The sequence below is a fragment of the Onychomys torridus genome, chromosome 21 (genome assembly GCF_903995425.1).
Source record: "Onychomys torridus chromosome 21, mOncTor1.1, whole genome shotgun sequence".
Classification (NCBI taxonomy): Eukaryota; Metazoa; Chordata; class Mammalia; order Rodentia; family Cricetidae; genus Onychomys; species Onychomys torridus.
In genome coordinates this window covers 19,354,546-19,371,158 of record NC_050463.1, presented here as the reverse complement: position 1 = coordinate 19,371,158, position 16,613 = coordinate 19,354,546, and the positions used below count along the sequence as shown (strand labels likewise).

Below are 16,613 nucleotides of genomic sequence, written 5' to 3'. Positions count from 1 at the left end.
TTTCAGTGTTCTTTCTTTAAAATTTTATGTTAAACTTATATCTGACTGCCTACCCTCAGAATAAAAATGGGTCACTAAAACCTGATTGAGTCATTTGGCTTCTGAACTGTGCTAATGTTTCCTATTTAATGAAGCAAAAATCTGTAAACAACAGTCACACTGGCAGTCCACCAGGCTCCTGGAACCATTTATTCAACAAGTCTCAAGTGTTACTGTAACAAAGTGGAACCCAGTCCATTCTCCAAAGACTGCCATGGCAAGGAAAACCTCTGACAAAATGGCAACCAAGTATTTTCATTCCTGCTAGAAAAGACTGTTTTCTATTTTAGACTATAGTCGTTTTTGCAAATACTTCTCTCATTTTAGCAAGTTTTTAAATTATACAGCTCACACAGAAACAAGACCTTTGCCCATGCTAGCCCTAGAAATTACCCTCTCTCCCTGTTCTCCTTCTTCTGTTTGTTTTGTTTATTGTTTGTTTGTTTGTTTAGACCTACCTCTGCCTCTCCAGTGCTGTGATTAAAGGCATGGCCAGTCCTAAAAGCATATATGTATGAGTACCATTCAATGGACTCAGCAGATTGGTTGGTTTTTTTTTTGGTTTTTTTTTTGTTTTTTTTTTTGGTTTTTCGAGACAGGGTTTCTCTGTGTAGCTTTGCACCTTTCCTGGAACTTGCTCTGTAGATCAGGCTGGCCTCGAACTCACAAAGATCCGCCTGCCCCCGCCTCCCGAGTGCTGGGATTAAAGGCGTGCACCACCACTGCCCAGCAGCATATTGTATTTACATAATCATATATATATGTGACAGTAAGTAAAGAAAAAAAAAAGCTATGAATTTGAGCAGGATGATAATACAAAGGAGGAGCTGGAGGAAGAAAAGGGTAGGAGGATAATGCAAAGCCAGTACTCATATGTGAAATTCTCTCAAAAAAAATTTTTTAAGCTTCTCCTTTTTATACTCCATTCATTACCACCTTTCTGCAGCTTTTATACTTAAAAATCCTTTCCCATTGTGAATCCAATATATACATAAGTATCTTCTAATTTTTAAAATACATTCAAAGCTGTGAGGTTAAGCTCACTCTTCACTCTACAGCTTTTCCATACAGCTATAGCAGAAAGGCCAGTCCAGACATCGTATGTGCTTGTCACTGTCCTAACTGGATCCTAAGGATTTTGTAATTAGGAAAGCTATAGGTTTCTCCTTTAGTATGTGCAGCTAATTACACTAAACTGACTTTCTGGGGCTCTACAGACCAATAACCACCTGCAAGCCAACAGTGCTGCTGCATTGCTGGCTTTAGATGTTAACAAGATGAAGAAACTTCCTTCTACCATTCAAGGACTTTAAAAATCAGGAATGAATATCAATTATCAAGTGGTCTTTAAAATTATTTATTTTTTAATATTAAATGTTATATGGTTCAAAAATTTTAATTTTGGTTATTTTTTAATTTTAATTTTTTTCTTTTAGATAGTCTCACTCTGTAGACCGGACTGGTCTCAAATTGGTCTCAAACTGTCTCTGTCTCCTGAGTGCTGGGATTAAGGACATGTGCCACCATGCCCCAGCTGGTTCAAATTTTACAGTATCAAAAAAAGGGCACTTGGCCAAGCACGGTGGCCCACACCTTTAACCCCAACACTAGGGGAACATTCTCTGTGAGCAAACTCCACACTAGCCAGGGCAGCATGGTAGAACCCTGTCTTAACAATAACAACAACAAATGTATGAGTAAAAATTTATCAGTGTTTATCATCCTTCCAGACCAGAAATATTTCAATATAGTGGATACATGTACATAGGAAAACTCACTGCTCATAGACGATGGTACACTGTGTATACTGTTCAACATCTTAATTTTTATGTCTATTTCACCAATATGTGAAGATTCATGATACTCTATCATAGAATTGCCATAATTTATTGACCTGATCCCCAGTGAAAGGCACTAGGATTGAGTCCCGTCCCTGCTTTATAAGATACAGTAGAGTACCCTTTTATGTGTGAGTACATGTGTACCTAAATTCTAACAATACTATAATACTGTAGGTTGAGTTAAAATTGACAGCCCAAATGTCTATTGTTTCACTTATCAAAATTCTAATTCACGATATGAAAACTATTTTCCTCTTAATGCCCCTAGATGTCACTGTAACTCACCAAATAGACATATTGCCAAAATAGTAGTGAGTCAAGAAGTCCTATGATAAAATAAGATTAGAATACTGATGTGAAGAACACTTTCAGTGGAACAAAAAACTACCTACACCTTTATGCATGTCATGCACTAAACCAATCATACCTAATTTCTGAAGTTTGTCCCATATCTTATGAGCAAACTCTGTCCTTTCTGCAAGACTCAGCTCGGGCAGGAGTGAACCACAGCTGCGCAGCAGCAGCAGGGCTTGATTACCACCTGGGCTACCTGCAGAAAAACAGTTGATAGATTACAGGGAAACAGAGGCAAACAGCAAAGCTCCATCTGAAGTTTATAAATTATTTGAAAATCTTCAGGCTTTTCAAAGGGATTAAGAAAAATATCCATTAATGATCCACAACCACTCCCCACCCGCCGCAGCTCACCAAAGACGAGAGGGTAAACAGCACCAATCCATACCACTATTAAACAGCACAACTGAAGTGTGTAGCAGTGGTCTGCTTTAAGAAATCCAAGGCTATGAAAGAAACCTACATACTACTGTGTAAGACTGATGGATCCGAGGAGAACTCTAACCCCTAAGCAGTGACTGCTGCAATTCACAGGCTCTACCTCTCAGTACCTTAATGAGCTCCCATTATCACAGCTAAGCTTGGTCTCCATGTCCCTTAGAGCAGACTTTAAGACAACACAAGAATAAACACTACTGTATAACTCCATCTACAAGTGCATTCGGAGCACGTAACTAAGGGCAGAAATCACACTTGTGTGTGCCTAGGACTGGAGAGGGTGGAAAGGGCTGGAGAGAAAACGCAAGTTCCTAAACTGCTGACGGGTGAGCATCTCTGAGTAGATGCCCATGACTAACGTCACGGACCTCTTTGTACACCTCATCCCTGGAAACTGCTCTCGAATGGAACGGATGCCCACCAACAGGCTCTGGGAGAGCCTTCTTAAAATGCACACAAAATTGTACAGGCCAGTGCGTTGCGTTTGTATTTGCAGGAGAGGGAAGAAGAGCCTGGGAGTGAAGGACCTGCAGCTCCTGTCAGACTATCCAAGATCTAGGCGCTCTGCCTGCTCAGAGGCTGACAGAACCGAAGGGAAATGGCTCCCAGTCTTCACTGTGCTCACCCCAGGAAAACCTGGGGCCTTCTCCACAGTGTACCACTGAAAGCAACTCTAGGGACCAGGGGGAGCAAATGGCTATTTGCTGAATCTGAAATGAACTCTGAACTCTGCCTGGGTGAACTGGAAGGACAGCAGGATGGTAGTCACAGGACACTTAGTATCCAAGATACTCCTTAGTGAGCTTCCACACACTCAGGGGGAAGTCCCAAATACCTGAGCGACATGTGCTCTCAAAGACTCTCTGCAGAAGTCCCTTTGTAATGCGGCCCGTTCTTCGGACAGAACTATCCAGTCTCATCAGAGCCCAGTCAAACTGACTCCTTCTCACAGGAGCAGGCTCCTCTTGAAGATCCCTCCTTTCGGCGACAATGGCATATAACCTGGCTTGGCTCAGCTGCTCTCTGTAAAATAAAATACAATTAGTAACAAACTAAGTAAATTGCTATCTAGTCAGGGCATCGCTGGTGTGAAGTTTATACCAAGTTCTGACAGTCACTAAATACCTAATATTGCAATGCAATAGCAGAAGTACTCAGAGAAGTAAAGTGGTAACAAACCAGTTTTCATTTTACACACAGACACACACACACACACACACACACACACACACACAGATATACACACACACACACACACACACATACACACACACATACACACACAGATACAGATACACACACACACACACACACACACACACACACACACACACACACAGATACACACGCACGAACGGTAAAACTCGGGTGGATTCTGAGTGTATTGATAACCTAACGTGAAATCATTTCAAACTAAGCAGCTAAAATTGAATTTCCTTAATGAAGGAAAATTAAGCAGCTCATGCAAGAAGCTCTTCTCATTTGTATAAACAAAAGGCCAAGGTGCACTCCAAACTCTAAAACTACCTTCAAGGATTTGTTCTGGCATGAGCTTATTACAAACTGACATTAAAAAAAAATGTTTTTCCCAACTTTTACATCAAAATAACTTTTTAAAAAAAGATTTATTATACATAGTGTTCTGTCTGCATGTGTCCTTGCACACCAGAAGAGGGCGCCAGATCTGATTACAGATGGCTGTGAGCCACCATGTGGTTGCTGGGAATTGAACTCAGGACCTTTGGAAGAGCAGTCAGTGCTCTTTAACCACTGAGCCATCTCTCCAGCCCAACAAACTAACATTTTACATCAGTTACTTAACACAGAAGGAGAAGTTTATTCCAAGTTAAGACTGCACATTTCCTTCACAGGATCACTCAAGCCCAAGTCATTTCCCATCTGTCTAAGTAAAGCAAGCATCTCAATTTCAGAGCTTTGCACTTTCCAACACACTATGTATACCTCCCTAACTCTTCAAAGTGGGAACCATCAAAAATAAAACTGTATTCTGGGCTCAAGCAGTATTAATTTTAAAGATGTCAGGTAAGAAATGAGTTAAGATCAGAATAATACATATTTTTACAGAATCTTTTTTGAGACAGCGTCTCATTTAGTCCAGGCTGGCCGGGAACTTCCTATGGAACCAACAATGACTTTGAACTGCTGATGCTCTTGCTTTCCACTCTGCTGGCATGCCAGGCCTGTGCCAAGGGTTATCCAGTGCAGGGATGGGACCCATGCTAAAGAGCACCGTACGTACTAAGCTAGACACCTCCAGAACAAGCAACTCTTTAATATATTAATAACGCAGTTTAATATACAACTAAACTTCTCAACTGTGCAGAGGTATTTCATACTACAGGAATAAATGCTGTACTTGATTTACAACTATCAAACCTAAAAAATAAACTCTACATGTAAAGAATACTGTCTTAAATCCTTAATTTTGAAAGGCTTTCTCTGAATTCAAATATCTCACTTTCAACATATTCAATTCTTGGGGATCTGTTCTGAATACTTTAATTTTAATTGCACTAAATTATACTAAGCATCATGTCTAAAACTATTAATTCAGAAAATGCCTTCAGGATGATGACCACACTTTCTGGCATAGAGACCTTCTATACCATATATCAGTGTTGAATGTAAGAATAAAACTATAGGAGCTAAGTGCAGAACTGAGCGATGGAACATGTACTTAGCATACAAAGCCCCTGGGTTTGGGCTCAGCCCCCCAAAAGCCATTGTCTTCCTATGTTATTAGCCAGTCACAAATTGACTGTGTATGTGAAACGTCATCAAAAGCTCTGTCACACAGTAATGTAAACTAGAGTCTGTAATTGATCCTGGAGTAGAAATTATACCATGGTGATCAGAGACAAATCACAACTGCCTAGACATCATATATAAAGAAATAAGTCAGAAACTATGGTAGGGGAGTAGGGATACTACTAAATACAATGACATCCTCTGTGTGCATGTGCGTGTGCGTGTGCATGCATTGTGTATGTGGATTGTGTAGACAGCTGCTGGTTAGGAGCGCAGAATTACTTAAATGATAGGTTATCATCCACAAACTAGATGCATGTCTCTCCTTATTTATCAAAGGTCCCAATGGTTATTCATATTTCACTGTAATAATCATCAAAACTATGTATGTCCTTGCTAGTGTGCGGTAAAGAGAGCAGCAGTGTTTCAATAATCCAGAATAACGTGCAATAATTCATATTCATGCACAATGTGTTGAGCAGTGGAAGTGAACTTGCTAATTTCTACATAACTCAAATCTGTGACTACTAAGAGCTGTGTGTGCGAGTGCACATGCACACACATACACACACTTGATGGAACTTTAAATGCTAGCGTACATTAATAATACAGTCCAGAATTTGTTTTTTCCCCGTTCATTTTCTTTTACAAGGCTGGTGACTGCACCAGGGCCTCCCACATGCAAAGCAAATGCTCTACCCTGACCTAACTCCAACCAGAACTGACTTTGATCGTCAACTCTGACGTGCCTAGAAGGAACAGGAGCCTTGGGTCACAAGCAATGGGCATGCTGTGATAGAAAGGAGGGGACATGCCCGTGGTTGGTCAAGCTGGGTCAATACGAGTTAGGAGTCCACCAAACGGGCTTGCACACGAAGAAGCATCCTTCCTCTAGATTCTAAAGCCTCAACTGATGTAGCCTTATCAGCTCATGCAGCTACCACTGATAACAGCTTCTTCGTGTTTTAAGTCAAACACCTTCCTTTACCCTGAGCCTCTGGTAAACCCCATTCATATTCCAGTTATCCATGGATTTCCTCTGGTAAAATCTGGCATTTTCAAGTTTATTTTGTTGCTGTCTTTTTATTTTTAAACAACAATAGTGTGGCAGAGTATTTATCATCCAGGCGAATGGATGGTAAACTTGAAGCCGGTGCCATTTTTTAAAAAGAACTTTTTTTAAGCATACAGAAAAGTACAGCTCACACACAGACACCTCCCTCTCCAGTTTTGCCAACCACCAAGCCACATCAGTGTTCTGCATTTGCAAGAATGACAAACTAACCACTGTTACCTGGTACCTCTCTGTCCTGGCCAGCTTTATGTCAACTTGGCAGAGTGAGAGTCCATCAGAGAGGAGAGGGCTTCAATCAGAAAATGCCTCCACGAGATCCAGTGGTAGGCCAGCCGGGGGCATTTTCTAGAAGTTAGTGGGCCCAACCCATGGTGGGTGGGGCCATCCCTGGGCTGCTGGTCCTGGGTTCTATAAGAAAGCAGGTTGAGCAAGCCATGGGGATGGCTTCTCCACTCCTACAGTGTCTTTTCCAGGTGTCAGACAGCTGCACAGTAACATGCGGCCATTTCAGAATGGCTTTTCCCCTTGCAATAAACATCTCAAGTTCTTCCATGTCTTTCCACAGTACGATGGTCCATTTCTTCTAATGGATGTATAATATTTCATAGTGTGGGTAAATTTACTTCAACTCAGCTACGGAAGGCTATCTTGGACTTGCCAATGTTGAGTAAAACTACTACACATATGTGTATAATCTTTGTGAGGACATAACAGCTGAGCTCACTTGGGCAAATACTTAGTGTGAAGTCTACATTTAGCTTTGTAAGTGGCTATGAAACTAGCTTTCAGAAGAGCTATGCAATGTGCATTCCTCCAGCAGCTAATGGGAGCTGTTTCTTTGTATCACTGGAGCGTTCAGTTTTCAGTGTTTGGGCTCCAGCAGACATTCTTCCAGGTGAGCTAGCCCGTCAGTGTTTTCATTTACAATTTGTTAAGGACCTATGAACTCTTAGGAAGTTTTCATGCTTATGTGAAGTCTGTTTTCTCTAGTGAGCTATCTGCTCAGAATTTCTGCCCAACTATAACCTGGGTCATACACTTTCTAAATACAGAATTTTAAAATATTTAAAATAAAATACTCTTTTGATACTCAAGTGTTACTCTTTCCTTTTAACTGAATATGCACTAAACTCATCACACACATTCTTCAAACTCTTCTCCCCTGGTTAATGATTTGGTTTAAAATCACTTTGGAGCTATCAGGGTTAAAGATAAGGATAGGCATATAAGACAAAAAGTGTATTGTTAATAGCTACTTTCTAATGCATGCTAGGTAATAGTAAATGATTATGACAACCCCCACCTTACACGTGAGAAAACTGACCAATGTTCCCCAGATCACAGAGAAGCTAGTTAAAGATGTGATGAGAATTCATATCTGCATTTGGGTGGTCCATCGCAAAGACATCACCCGGCTGCAATGCTGGAGCCGTACTTCAAAGTGGTCAAAATTAAACCCAGATAAGAACAACTAGATAATGTGGAGCCTCCAAAACCACAATTATAAATTACTCAGTCTCAGACACTCTTAGAGTAGCCCAAGAAGTCTCTACGCCTAAACCTTAAAAGGATGAGGCAAGAGAAATGCTCAGTGATTAAAGCGCACAGGCTGCTCTTCCAGGACCCAGGTTCTGTTCCCAGCACCCACATGGCAGCCAAAAACAGTTGCAAAAACAGTTCCAGGGAATCCGACACCCCGTCTGGCCTCTATGGGCACCAGGCACACATGTAGTATACAGATATATATGTGGGAAAACACTCACATAAAACTAAACATTTTTTTTTTTTACCGGAGCTGAGGACCAAACCCAGGGCCTTGTGCTTGCTAGGCAAGCGCTCTACCACTGAGCTAAATCCCCAACCCCAAAACTAAACATTTTTTAGCTGATAGAATAATAGTGTTTCCCTTACAGGAGCATTAACTGAGACCAGGAAGTTAGTCTACAACACACTTCTAGGCAAGATGGTTTTGAGACTGCATTTAGGCAAGGATTTTCTATTTCTGTAAGTTTTACTTTCTGAAAATTAAAAAAAAAGTAACTATCAAATTCAGCTCTTTTCTTATTAATGTTTTTGCTTAAGACAAAATAAAGTTATAAAAATGTTAGTTTAAGGGCTAGAGAGATAGCTCAGTGGTTAAGAGAACCAGCTGTTATTCTAGACCAGAGTTCAATCCCCTGCACCCACTTGGTACTAGCAACCATCTATAAATCCAGTTCCAGGGGATCTGACGCCCTCTTCTGGTTTCCATGGGCACTATATGCACATGGTCAACAAATAATACACATGTAGGCAAAACACCATACACAGAAGGTAAAAATGTTTTTTTTTAATGTCAGCTTTTTAAATGTCAGTTTAAACCCAAGACCAATAAAAAGAAAAATATTAAATATTTAAATAGCAAATACACAGAATGGGCCCCAAAACAAGTAAAAATCTGCAGACAGAACACAATGCTCTACATTTGGGCCACGCTCCCTTTGTAGACCTGGCAAGTCAGCTTAGCATAGGTCAACCATAGCATCTCCTAAAGCATGGCCCCTCTTCAGTCCATCAGATGAGATCTCAACACCACTCACCACCTTCAAAGACCTGTTCAAACCTAAGCTGCACTGTGACAGCTGCATGATTCAGGGAGACTCATTACTGGAATAAAAACAGCTGCCTAGAGCTGGAGATGCCAGCTCAGTGCTAGAGCCCTGGGATGACCCCCTGCACCACACACAAGTCTACCTTGTGAAGATGAGGGCAGGAGGCAAGCAGCTTCTCACCCTAATAAAACAGTACTCACCAAGTAACAGCTCCCCTACCCTTGGTTTTTCAAGACAGGGCTTCTCTGTAGCTCTGGCTGTCCTGGAACTCCCTTTGTAGACCAGGCTGGCCTGGAACTCAAGAGATCTGCCTGCCTCTGCCTCCCGAGTGCTGGAATTAAAGGTGTGCACCACCACCACCACCTGCCAAGCAATAGCTCGCTCGCTCGCTCTCTCTCTCTTTTTACAGTTTCTTTTCTTTCTTTCTTTCTTTTTTTTTTTTTTTGAGCTGAGGATCAAACCCAGGGCCTTGTGCCTAGCAAGCACTATACCAATGAGCTAAATCCCCAACCTGCAATAGCTCTCTTATGGAAAGCATTCCGTAAATTTGTGACTTTTCTAAACCTTTTGTAAAATTAAGTTGTAATGATTTTTCTCTTTGAAGTATTACTCCAAAAGCCTTACCAAATTCAGCTCTCTCCCAACATGGTTTCATGCTTTACGACAATCTAGGAATTTTAGGGCAGAAGGGCCACTTGCTCCAGCTGCTGTCCTGAAACGGCAATTCTTTTCAGGCTAGCTCTCCCCTCTGTACCAGGTTCTCCAGTCCAAAGGGCTGTATGCCTTATCTTAGTTATGGCAGAAAGTGCTGGAGAATGCCAGAACCAGACTTGGCCCTATGGTGTGAAATGAAGCAAGGTATTTTTCAGTCTATACAATTAGAATGGCATGGACTAGACTCTAGAGATCTCATCCAGGTCTTATATTCATTATGTACACTATATGTCATCCATTGCTTTTTAAGAAACATTTTTATGGCCTAAAAGATAGCCGAGCCACAAGAACCACATATCGCACTTGAGAAACACCCATGTTTGGTTCCCAGCACCCATGTCAGAAGGGTCATCTGACACCTTCTTCTGGCCTGTGCGGGCACCTGTCCTCATGTGCGTACACAGATCACATTAATAAAAATCCAATCTTCTTAAATAAATGTTCTAATTATAAGTCACCCTTCAGCATCTAAAACACATTCCAGACTATCTCAGAATCAAGAAGCACAGTCTGAGAAGCTTCCATCTCCCTACTTGTATTATCGGCCCAGAGAATGAGCTGTGGGTACTCCACATACGAAGAGTCAGTCTGGATCAGGGTTTGTACTAATGACCCTTGCTTGTCCTGGTCCCCAAATCTACCCTTCCAAGTTCTAACACTCACCAACCTCCTGGTCTCTCTCCAGGAAAGGAAGATTTTCAGTTCTGTGCCGCTAGATGAGGGCCCAGTCTGCAGCACCAACACCATTCCTAACTGGCAATGCTTCCTTCTCACAGTCCAAACAAATTTTGTCAAGACCCATCACATTCAAAATCCTCCTCTGGGTCGAGACCCTTCTACAATCAATCATGGAGCTAGTATGGCATCAACTTGTAGTACCAAATTTCACCAGCCTGCATAAGATCAAAGCGTGGCTTCCAAGTCCATGGACGTCTTTAGCCTTCGAACACTGAATCCGCAGTACATGTCCTCTTGACGGATGTGGCTCCTTCTTGGGCTGGGAGGTGCTCAGTGGCTAACGGCACTTGCCTCTAAGTCTGACTTGAGTTCTGCCCCTGGATCTACATGATGGAAGGAGAACTGGCTCTAGAAAGCTATCCTCTGACCTCATAAGCCCACAGTGGCACATCACCTACACACATTGAGAAAGAAACCTACAGGCGCGCGTGCGCGTGCACGCGCGTGCACGCACGCACGCACTCATACACACACACACACACACACACACACACACACACACGCGCGCGCGCGCGCGCGAGTGTTGGTCTCCTTCCCGAAAACAAGCCTGGCTGCCCTCCTCTGTGAAATACAATCTCATATCATCTTATGAGCATGTAACATCACAATGGGACTGCCATAGCTTTCACAAACTTATAAACAGAGCAGGGCTGAGTCTTAGGTTTCAGAGGCCCAAAGGATTCAGGCTCTAAGAGCTTTCCAAAATGCCAGTGAAAAGGAAAAGTTTTCTTCTGTCTCTATGCCGACTCTCATAAAGACAGGCAACCTTCACCTTTAGGCCCCAATTATCAATTTAGGTCCACTTTCATAGAGACTTAGCTTCCAGTTTATCATTCCTTAAAGGATTACTTTAAAATCTTAGGAGAAACACGGCTGCTTCAGAAAAGAATAGGAGAAAGGAAATCCTTCTCATCCTCCTCATGGAGAAGGTAAGGGCCAGAAGAATTTGCTTCCAAAAAAGAGACAAATACTAAAAAGTAAACTGAAGGGCAAGACCCAAGAATACAGGGGTGCACATTTCTGGGTGCTTCAATTTTGAAAACAGATCAAGCAATGCTACTCAATTACACCTATAATAATAATTCTACTCAATAATGCCTATTCATCTAAGTCAGACATAGCACAGCTGGAAAGCACAATGCAGAGCTGCACTACAGCACAGAGGTACTCCTAATCTTCATCTCGTACCATCCCTCTCTCAGTGTATGATGGTCCTTGATTTAGTCAACAAATGTCTGAGACCTACTCCATGAGCAAAGCAGACGTCGAAGGAGGCAGAACAGTAAGATCAAGTGTCCTTGCCTCTAAAAACTAACAACAGGTCTACAGTGGCGCAGGGAACAGCATCCGTTGCTTACACACAGTAACAGGACGAGCGGCATCTCACCCTTACAGGAGCTCACAAGAGGGCATCAAAGGAACACTCCCGTGGACAGCAGCTGAAAAGCCTTCAGAGGACGTGGATTTCTCAATACGAGAATGAGCATCAGACCCAAAAGCAGAAAGCTACGCACCTTGGCCCAGTGGGCCCTCCTGACTCAGCCCCACAGCACCTCTATTATCTGGAGGCTTGTTAAGACATTTTGCCTAAGTCCTGGCCAGATCTTTATAATGCACTTTCACAAGATTCCTAGGGAAACAGCCCTCACTGTAGTTTTTACAGCCTGCCATGCAAAGACAGAAAAGGTGAGGCATCTGGTTTTCCAAAGCACCTGGTAGGACCTTACCCTGGATACAGTGGGAGCCACCAGAGTGCTTCACTGTGAACCCGAAGGGACGCGGTGAGGGTTATCAGGAACTCTAGAGAAAGGATGATTGTAGTGGGTAGCCATCCCAGCATTGGCCTGGAAGTTCCAACCCCCATTGAGGCTTCGGTAATGGTCACGCCCACAAGGCAGGGCGGAGGAGGAAGCGGAAGACCAAGGATCGAGAGGAGGTCGCTCTCTTGGTTCCGGGACCCTGGACGCTGGAGGTAGACCGAGCAGAGTTCTCCAGAGAACACCGCCGGACTGCGCTATACCTTTGCCAGACCCTGTAACCTACCCCTTCATTTGTAAGTTACCCCACAAAATAAACCTCCCTTTTAACTACGTGGAGAGGCCTTAATAATTTCACCAATAGCTGATGGGGTCGGGAGAGATGGGGTATCCATCCCAAATGAAGCAGAACTCCAGCATTCTATCATTTGTTGATGAAAAGGGAGAATGAGATGTTAAGGGAGGGGAGGGAAGCAAGCATAAACACGTGTGGGCTCTTTCTAAGTAACAGAAACAGCAACACTCACAGCACAGACTTGGGAGAAAAGCTGAGTTCCACTCAAGATGTGCTGGGTTTGAGGTACCTGTGGCTAAGCATGAGGGAACTATCCAACTGACAGCCCATGTCCACGAGAAACAATGCAACCACAGTGCTAGAGGCAAGAAATGACTAAACCACCGAAACAAAAGGGCCATCTACAAGGAGAACGCAGAGTGAGAAGATGTAAGCTGCCGGCAGCAGAACCTCCCAGTACGTGAGCGCCTGACACACGACAGCAAAACCTCCCAGTACAGGAGCATCTGACATAGGACAGCAAAACCTCCCAGTACAGGAGAACCTGACATAGGACAGCAAAACCTCCCAGTACAGGAGCATCTGACATACAACAGCAAAACCTGAGTAGGAGGTAGGTGCAAAAAAATCCAGAGATGCAAGAAACTGACAGTGCCATCCTAGCTAGCACCGGGAAAGGGCCATCATGGAAAGAAAGGAAAGCTGGAGATGCCAGAGATTCAGGCCCAGAACACAGATTTGGTAGTCACGATGTCTTCTGCAAAAGTGATGTAAAACCAACATACAGCCACATATTTATAAATGACCAGGAAGATATACTAACGGTATACCAATGGCTCTCTCTGGGTGACAGTTAAGGAGGTTTTTGGTGTTCTCTCTCTGTAATTTAGTTGTTCCTCAAGGAACATGAATTTTACGATTCAAAAAATAATAATAAATGGGGTTGGAGAGGTGGCTCAGCAGTTAAGAATGCTTCCTGCTTTTCCAGTGAACCCAAGTTCAGTACCCAGTACCCATGCCAGACAGCTCACAACTGCATCTAACTACAAGTCCATGGGATCTGACATGCTCTTCTGGCATACAGTACACACCTTTAATTTCAGCACTAAGGAGGCAGAGGCAGGCGGTTCTCTGTGAGCTTGAGGCCAAGCTGGTACAAGTCCCAAGACAGCCAGGGCTACATTAAAAAAAAAAGTAGTAAGACATTGATGGCCTCAGGCAGAGGTATGAGAACAGAACAGAAGAGTAAATGAAGAAAAATGAGCAAAGGAGACAAGGGACCCTAAGCAGGAAAGAGACTAAGAAGCTTCTATAATAAATAGAGCCATGAGAAAAGGTTGTGTTTTTCAGATGCAAAGTTCTAGGCAGACTTAGAAGTTGTGGGATAGCCAGGCGGTGGTGGCACTCTCCTTTATCGGGAGCTAGAAGCAGGTGGCTCTCTATGAGTTCAAGGCCAAACTGGTCTACAAAAGAGACAGCCAGAGAAACCTTGTCTTGGGGGGGAGTGGAGGGATCAAAAGACAAAACAAACCAACAAACAAAAAGACGTTGTGGGATGGACAGGAGACTGTAGGGAAAAGAGTTTAAAGTCCAGCGAAAGTCAACAAATACTACTTTACTGCCTACTGAGACCTGAGCACACAGCTTTGTGAACCAAACCAAGCACTGTGCTCCAACGGCTTCCTCTCCACCACAGAAACTAAATTCATGACACAGGTGGGTCAGGCCACAGACAAGGCTCAGATTCATTAACGCCACTGCTTCCTTTTTCCTTCCTCTTTTATGTGTGCACACAGGTGGAGGTCAGAGAACAAGCTGCAGGAGCTTCTCTCCTTTGACCTGGATCCTGGGGGATCAAACTGAGGTCCTCAGGCTTGCAGGGAAAGTGCCTTTTCTAAATGAGCCACCTTGCTGGTCCGCAAGGTCACTTTTTGAATCATGTTAAGGCGAAGCTTCTTCTATAGAGACACTTGAGTCCTGAATGACAAAAGATCAGCTCTACAGAGACATCTGGCACCTCTCCCTGACAGACACAACTAACCAGTTCAGAGAAGCAAGTAAAAGGTCTAACATTGTGCAGAAAATAAATGGGACCCAGATCTGCTGAACATCCAGACCAGGAGTCTACTGCTAACATGTGTTCATTGTTTCCCAAACATGACAGAGATCAACAGCACTTCGACACTGACCTCTGGCCTCTGGCCTCATGTTAAGGACTAGAGTAGTGGTTCTCAACCTTCCTGATGCTGTGACCCTGTAACACAGTTCCTCGTGTTGTGGTGACCCCCAACCATAAAATTATTTAGTTGCTGCTTCATAACTTTAATTTTGCTGTTATGAACCATAATGTAAATATCTAATATGCAGGATATCTGATATATGCACCCCCAAAAGGGTCTGGGCCCACAGGTTGAGAACCAGTAGACTAAAGGAACGTAAAAGGGATTGGGGATGAAGGATGAAGAGATGTGGGGATGGCAAAGGCATTGACTGCTGAAGGTTCACCGTTCAGGCCTAACACACAAACACAGGCAAGGCCCCAAACTGCTTCTATTACAGCAGGAAAGCAGTTACTACATGTAGGCCCTGCATCTCATGAACTGCTCCCCACCTCAGGGGAATGTTGAGTGATTTGTCCAATGGCATAGTGCAAATAAATTGAAGACCCTCAGTCCATGGATCTCCAACTCCAGATAAGTTCCTAAATCTTCTTGCTAGACCCCAACGTTCTTCTGTGGGTCATTCAATTGTCATTTTCTATCTGGTGCTAAAACTGAAGTACCCATCTTCCTTTTTCTGGTGATTAGAATACGCATCAAATGAACACTCTTACCTCCCTTATAACCTCATTCCACGAGGACGTATTCATACAAACACTTGACACTAACTGGGTATTTAACTTGTTTTTGCATACCTAGATAGATCCCAACACAGTGCCATGCATGTGTTCTTGAACCTATTCTTTTGAGACAAAGTCCAACCTATGACACTAAAGGAAAACTCCATTCAACAAAACGCAGGCAAAAATAGAACTGGCCAGGCAAAAACCCGAACTGGCCATAATCCAAAGGTCATGCTCTAAACTACCCCTCGGTCACTCAAAACTTCAAACCCCATCCCCAGGGGGGGAAAGAAAAGAAAACCCCAAGTTTCCTATGACCACATACTAGCAGGTTACTGATCAACAGTGTGGGACAGTATCCAAGAAGATTACTCCTAAATAATGGCACAAACGCCTGCATCCACCGCAGCAGCACCCCCAAAACCCCTCAGCTTCCCGGGCCATCTGCAGCCGGAGGGCAGGTGGCGACCTCAAACATCAGGCCGGAAGCCAGCCATGCCCTCGACCATGACCTTCCCAAGACGCTCAACCCTGTCACCCCAAAATCACAGGCAAAGCATTGACCAAAGCATGGGAGGCTCATGCCTGAGCTGCCAGCAGCACGGTGCCGGAGCGTGCGAGCCCGACACCGGCCCGTCCGCCGGCAGGAGGAAGGGTCCCGTACTCACCCCGCGGGCGGCCTGCCACCAGCGGCCGTCACCCGGGGGACGGAAAACAGCCGGCCCGGGCCGCCAGCAAAGAGACGCAGGGACAGCGGGAGGCGCGGGGCCGCCGAGGCCCCGAGCAGCCAACGCGCGGGTCTCAGCAGGGCTGCCATGGTTCAGCGTGCCCAAGCCAGGATGCACGCTCCTGCAGAGGACCTGGAGGAACACGTGATGACGGGGTCGCCCCCAGTGGGACGGACCAAGAGCCAATTGGAGGGGGGCTGGAGCCGGGCCAGGGCACACACGAGAGGAAAGCCGGGCTGCCTGGGGCATGGAGATCCCGTTTTTGCTTTAAAACAGATCATGTTTGTGCTCTATCCTCAAAATCCCTATTTTCATATATCTTGTCCCCCCCCCATTCTTAGAGAGCTCGGCCAGATTCCCCCCCTATACTTTGCAGTTGGTAGAGCCCTTAGAGGTCGACTCCGCCCATGCTCGCGCAAGGGCTTGTGGGGG

At 44.1% G+C, this 16,613-nt stretch overlaps 1 protein-coding gene across 1 annotated transcript in view; it reads right to left on the bottom strand.

The window, feature by feature from the left end:
- Lrpprc (leucine rich pentatricopeptide repeat containing) overlaps positions 1 to 16,333 on the bottom strand; it is an 85,120-nt gene extending 68,787 nt beyond the window's left edge. The window contains exons 1-3 of the mRNA XM_036170536.1: positions 16,122 to 16,333; positions 3,508 to 3,695; positions 2,308 to 2,430 (exon numbers count right to left, since the gene is read on the bottom strand). Of these exons, the coding sequence (XP_036026429.1) occupies positions 2,308 to 2,430; positions 3,508 to 3,695; positions 16,122 to 16,270 (460 nt within the window). The 5' untranslated portion in view covers positions 16,271 to 16,333. The remainder of the gene's footprint in view (positions 1 to 2,307; positions 2,431 to 3,507; positions 3,696 to 16,121) is intronic.
- Between the last annotated feature and the right edge of the window lie 280 nt (positions 16,334 to 16,613).